Source organism: Rhyacophila brunnea, unplaced genomic scaffold (assembly GCF_057557595.1).
Source record: "Rhyacophila brunnea isolate RB1 unplaced genomic scaffold, BYU_Rbru_1.0 scaffold_11, whole genome shotgun sequence".
Classification (NCBI taxonomy): domain Eukaryota; kingdom Metazoa; phylum Arthropoda; class Insecta; order Trichoptera; family Rhyacophilidae; genus Rhyacophila; species Rhyacophila brunnea.
The window spans coordinates 19774017-19780607 of NW_028232763.1; the positions used below are offsets into that span (position 1 = coordinate 19774017).

General features: G+C 26.7%; 1 protein-coding gene across 2 annotated transcripts in view; it reads left to right on the top strand.

Moving 5' to 3' along the window:
• Nucleotides 1-6266, top strand: part of VGlut (Vesicular glutamate transporter) — a 92233-nt gene extending 85967 nt beyond the window's left edge. For both annotated transcript variants that reach the window (XM_085959773.1, XM_085959781.1), the window contains exons 11-12: nt 257-445; nt 1255-6266. In XM_085959773.1, the coding sequence (XP_085815899.1) occupies nt 257-445; nt 1255-1425 (360 nt within the window). In that variant the 3' untranslated portion in view covers nt 1426-6266. The remainder of the gene's footprint in view (nt 1-256; nt 446-1254) is intronic.
• Nucleotides 6267-6591: the final 325 nt, after the last annotated feature.

Sequence of the window (6591 nt, forward strand, 5' to 3'; positions counted from 1 at the left end):
TTTCCAAAACAGGCTTTAGGTATATCATTTTTTTTGTTATCAATATGGTGCATGGTTTGGTTCTAAAAAAATATTGAAAAGCAAGTATATTTTTTCCACAAGCGGAATTCAAATGTACGGGTTAAGAAGCGAAATCTTTACCACTTGTCCATTGTTTCTATGGAATCTGCGACTAGATTGCTTATAAATTATTGTATTAGATTGCTTAATAATTGATTATAAATATATATATATATATATATATTGATTATTTCAGGATCGGGAAAGTTGGAAGACGGTATTCATAATGGCAGCAACGGTGCATTTTGTTGGTATAACCTTTTATGGTCTCTTCGCATCAGGAGAACTTCAACCTTGGGCTGAACCAACTATGGAACAACAACTAAGCTGGGAGAATGGACCTAAGGCTGTAATTAGGCCAGAAACTGAAAAGGAAACCAATTTGGTATGACTATATTCACATAATATGTGTATTATTATGGTACCTACATAATATGTAGCATATTTTTTTGTTTTGTGTTCGATATATATCTAAAAATATTCCAAAGGCTTTCTCATAGAAAAAATGTATTAAATCAATTATAATATAGAAATACCCGTAAACCATGTTATGAGCAGGTTTTTAAGCATGTTATTAACTTTTATTGACCAATTAAAATAACAATAATTTTAATTATTAAATTTTGTTTTGCAATACTTATTCTCAAAAGTTCATTTTATTTTAATATTATGTCGAAAGGTAGCTAATTAATTTATTATTATATTATGCGGCGTATTATTAGCTATATAAAAAAATAATAAGACCAATCTTCATATCGAATATTGAATAAAAATATATGAAAAAAACGCGAATTGCGGGGCCGAAGGCACGACAACCAGTGCAATGTTGATGATTTTGAGTAAATTGGTTTTAAAAAAATACAAAAATAGTTTTGACATTCTGTAATTAAGATATATGAGATATATATATATTTTTAAGATATACAGCATTACACTTCTACTTAGTTTGAACTGTAAAAAGCAGCGGTGATTTTCTATATGAACGAAATTTATTCTCAAACATATTATTATCACTCACTTTATGATGTCACAACAGAAATCTAAGTGACTAAAAAAAAAACATAATATGTACCTAATCATTTATCTATGAACGCATTTCATTGGGTCCAGTTTTTTACGGGTCTGAGTGTGGTTTTCGGATATTTTTGTTCATATGCGTAATAGAAAATTTATGGAAATATGTTGATGTTCTAGGATTCCAGTCCTTCATCCCAGATGGTAAGTCAGCAGGCACCGCCGAGTTATGGAGCCGTGAAGCACGTCGCTGGTAATCCGTTCGCCTCAGGATATGTGGAAGAATCGTCGGTCCAGCCACAGGCGCAGGATACTTATATGCACGGAACAGTTGACGACAGAACCTATTAGATAAATAATTATCGCTATAATATCATTAAAAATGAAATTCATAAGCCACCGGATTTTTGTAACCGCCTAATAATGTTATAATCTGTATATTTATAACACTACATTTAATAAGTGTTAGCTTGAAGAATATAAATATAGTATCTTCTTAACTTTCGGCCTTGGCTCCATCTTTTAAATATTAATATATATGCGATAAACTTTTCATGTGATTGTTTAATTTGATGATTTTCTTGTTATATCTACATACTCGTATTATAGTATTATATGTATAAAAATTGACAGAATCTAGCCAGTGATTGCCAAACATTTTTAAGCTAAAGACATATACCAGCTATCCTCATAACGTTCATTCCAATCTTTATACAGATATAAAAATGAAAAATCTCTCGTCAAAACAACTATTATTTGTTTGTATTTTAATTAAAATTAAACAAAATGTCACCTGGGTCATACTGGTACCTCCAAATAGCTTCGCGGGTTATCAGGATTCTGTCAGTTGTTGCTTAAATATTACTGGTCAAAGGTATTTCATCAAGTTTTACAGATAATTTTATTCATCAGTCAATCAACTATGTATTTTACTGTCGATATATTATATATAATATGTTCATCGTATTCATACGTTAGGACAAATCTATCCTTGGACATTGTCGCGAAAAATATTCTTGAAAATCTAATCGGCTTATGAATTTCATAATGTTTCATTGTTAGAGTTTGAATATTTAACTAAAATATAAACTTAGTTGGACGCAAAATATATTATATAGTATTATCGTAGATGGATATAATGTATTGAAGTATATAATATCTTATCAACGACTTTGTCTGTTTCTGATTAGACCTTTGAATATTATATTATAACATTGTGTATTATAATACTTAACATTGTATATAAATGAATTTATTGTTGTTGAAAAGTATATAATATCTATCTAGTCTATCTTGGAAAGAAACCAAAGAATTATCTGTGTTAACGTTGAACAAAATGACTAAAATAATTATTTTGGGTGGAATTGTGTAATCATGTTAGAATGCTTGAATGTAAATATTTATCAAATTTTGAACAATTTTTTATTTATTATTTTTTATTATTCAAATAAAGGACACATTAAGAATCATAATCTAGTTAGATTTTGTGAAAATTAATTGTTTTGATTAGGAGTTCAGATATTTTTATGAATACGTAATACTTAATGATTAAGAACAAAAAACTGTATAATATTTTAAAATGTATTTAATAATATTGTGTATTCAACTTTATGTGCACGCTGTGGTTATATCACTCACACATTGCACAGCAAAACTTTGGCTTTATAATGGCAACATTGATTACACACATTTCCTTAACAAAAAATATTGTAAACGTAAGTATTAATATTTAATAAAATTCTGTAAATGTAATATAATTTATTAAATTAAATCCCATTGGTATTCACAAACAAACGATAATCTTTTAGTTAGTTTAGTTTTATTATTCGAAGGATTTGGTTCGAAAAAATATCACAATTTTGTATGTGTTATGTATCAGAAAAATAAAAGCATCCTAAAGAAAAAATACGCACAATAATATTAATAAATGAATATCAAGAATTCTTCGAATGCATAAATAGTTAATTATCGTTGACAAGTTTTAACAAAGAAAAAAGTGTATGTAATCAATGCTACATTATGGGATACTTACACTTGATGAGGCGATGGTATTTATAGGCACTGCATTTTCACATTAAAAACTTCTGCACCAATTAAAGACATTGCACGGAGTCTAATCTCTTTGGCACCAATACTATTGATTTAAAATGTTATGTTAATTAGTAATTAAATTTGCACTATATATTTATATATATTTATAGTTTTAAATTTGCACAAAATTAAGTATTATTCACTTTAATGCACTTTTACTTGCAATTTGCACAATATAATATTACACAATTAATTGCACACATCACATTTTTATTAAATAAAATGCAAAATGCACAATAATAATATATATAATATTTATTTATATTTTTTCTATTTTTATTTCTGCACTCAGCAATGCTTTGGAACACGCGTTTTTTAAATGTTTTTTTTTTAAACTGAAAATTAAACGAAATTGAAATAGTTTTAAGGGAGCAGCTTTTGTGAAACAATGCCTTAAAAATATAATTTTTGAAACATATGAAAATGTAGAAGCTTATACATGGCGAAAAGGGTACAAGATCCCCCTGCAATTGTTAATCGTGCACATATAAGATAATATATTTATTTATGAAATGTAATATATAAGAATATTAGTTGAAAGAACTATACGATAGCTACAAATATGTCAATTTATAAAATTATTACTATCAATCTCCACTAAGTGATGGACTTCAAATGACATCCTTGGACTAGTCTGACCTAGTGCATCGCATTCAATTAATCTGATGCTTCCCAGCTGTTAATTTAACATCACATTAATTCTTAGAATATTCCACATTAAACTCACTTGATAATAGTTCTAAGGAGTGGTTCACCAAATTACGTTCATTTATTATTTACATCACTTATTTTTCTCTTCGACAATGAATTTAAAAAACATAGTAATTTTCATTAATAAAATCTAGTGATAGATCCATTTAGTTAAAATTAGAACCTCAAAATTAATTTCATTTATGACTTGGTGGCAAACATAAAATATTGGTAATTTTTTTTGTCATAATTTTATTATTGAATATTGATGAACCTTTTCCATTTAACCTTGTTTGGCAATAGCGATCATAAATTTAATAACATATTCGTAATGTTAGTGTTACTTAGTTTCATTATTAGGTGTTTATTATTGTTATTATGGTATGGGGTGATCTCACTCTATAAGGCTGTGTGGACAATAAACGGATGCGTAGGTTACCACCACGCTCATATTTAATAATAACGCTATAGTAATAATTACATGCATACATAGCTTTATAATTAAGCATACATTTTTGGGTCAGTGTGCAATTTATAATATGATAAGAAAAATATTGTAAAAAAAATATATTAATGGACACTTTTCTCAGTATTTAGCCGTTCCTGTTGGTGGGTCCTTAATCAATAAAATAGACAGTTGTCTTCTATCTAATTAATAATATTATGTCTGTCTCCCGCGTGAAATTAATTCAGAATAATAAAGGTATTTTATGTCCAGGCTTTGTATAAATATCTTGAAGTCGTGGATTAAATTACAAGATATTTCAATTACCTATTTTTGTTATTGTTATAGGTATTTTTTGAATGCTCGGGTTGAATTGTATGAGTGAGAATATTTATAAATTGTTTTGCGGTTAATTTGTGTTGACTCAAACGTGCAAACACATTCTGTTGTATTTTTTAAACACTGTTCGACAATATAGGCAGAACTTCAGCTAGATAGTTGTTTATGTACATTCACAGATGTCACTATGCTCAAATTTAGAACTAGAGGTATAATTTTATTACTGTAATAAATTCGTTGAGTAGTCTAGAGCTTTTTATAAAATGTTTTATGCATTTACATACAGTATTAACTTTTGTTTGGAATAAATTTTATATAATTTTCGTCTGAACATCATTCCAAATATTGAAAATAATTTTGGAAATGAACACAAATATTCAAAGAACCAACACTGTTTATCGATAATAAAATGATATTAAAATTTATAAGACACAATAACGACACTCAGATTTTATATTACTTACTACATAATTATTAATATTCATTGTATATCTAATATTATATATTATAATGCAGTTTCATTAAAAAGCTTTTATTCTTTCGTTATGTATGTATGAAAAATAGTAAGTAAATGATTTTTAAAGAACATGTACAATGAAATTTATTTCCACCAAATATAATACTATAAATGGATGTAAACTATTTGTTGTAATCAATAATCTATTGATAATATTATGAACTGTCAGGAAACCACTGGCTGTTGCCGGATATTCTGCTAGTATACATTTTTTTCTATATTTAATAGAAAAATCTATTAAAAATATGTTTTCTTGAGTATGGCTTGCCGACTTTGAGATAATCAGACCTACAAAACGTTCAATATATATGAAATGAGTAGATTGTCTTTATATAAAGAAACATAGCGTTTCAAAATAACTTATCATACTTATAATTCATGCACTGTTTATTCAGTTTTAGAAGTTAGTTAGTTTATGGAAAGACTTTTGGTTTGCGACTAACAACTGGATACACTGCTTGAGAAAATTATGAATATTTCTATCAAGCCTTTGAGATTCATAATTATTATATTATAATATTATCTTACACGTCATGTTTTGTCCATGTTGTTAGTTGATATTCAAAGCACTTTATAAGGGTTTCTTCTCAGTTTTTATTAATTTAAATTATTTCTGACGTAGCTGTTATTTTCTTGCACAATTTATAGAATTAAGCGACTTAGAAATTTCATTCGCAATAAGTATTTTAGTACAAGAATAAAAAATAATTTTTGAGATTTGTATAAAATTTAATTTATTGTTTTATGCGAAAGAGCATTTTCACCTTTTAATTCGATGTATATTATTAATTTGATTGGTGATACTAATTTTCAATCAGTAGCTTTCCAGGTTGGTATTATATCTCTTCTTTGGCATATCGCAGATATAAAGTATATGAAAAAATATATATAAATCCATTTTTTCGAAGATGTTTTAGATCTGTAAGTATATAATATTGAAATATATACATATAATATTCATTATATTTTTAATTCTCTGCATCATTGTTTTGTAAAAAGTATAACTTTTTAATATTGAGTTGTTCATAATTGATGTATGTATGTACGTTAACATCAATAATTGATAATAAATTAATTTCTTTCTTTTGTGTAACCAAGTATGTGGTTTCAGGTAGGTATGTTATAAAGTTAAAACAAACATAAATATTATTACAGATGTGTATGAAAGATTATTAAAATAAATTATGTGCATAAAAACTGAAATGCTTTTTTTCTTCTGTTTCACTTTATTTACAATTTAACAATTTACATTATTGTGTATATCATACATTTTGTAAATAACAATATTTTTGATATTTTATCAAACTACCAACAGGTAACAATGTAAGTGTTTTATTTGAAAAACATAGACAATTAAGGATTATTTTATACAAAGATATTTCAAGCAAGTGGGTGGAGTAAGATGGAGTGTTATATTTAGCATTGAGGCGTAGTG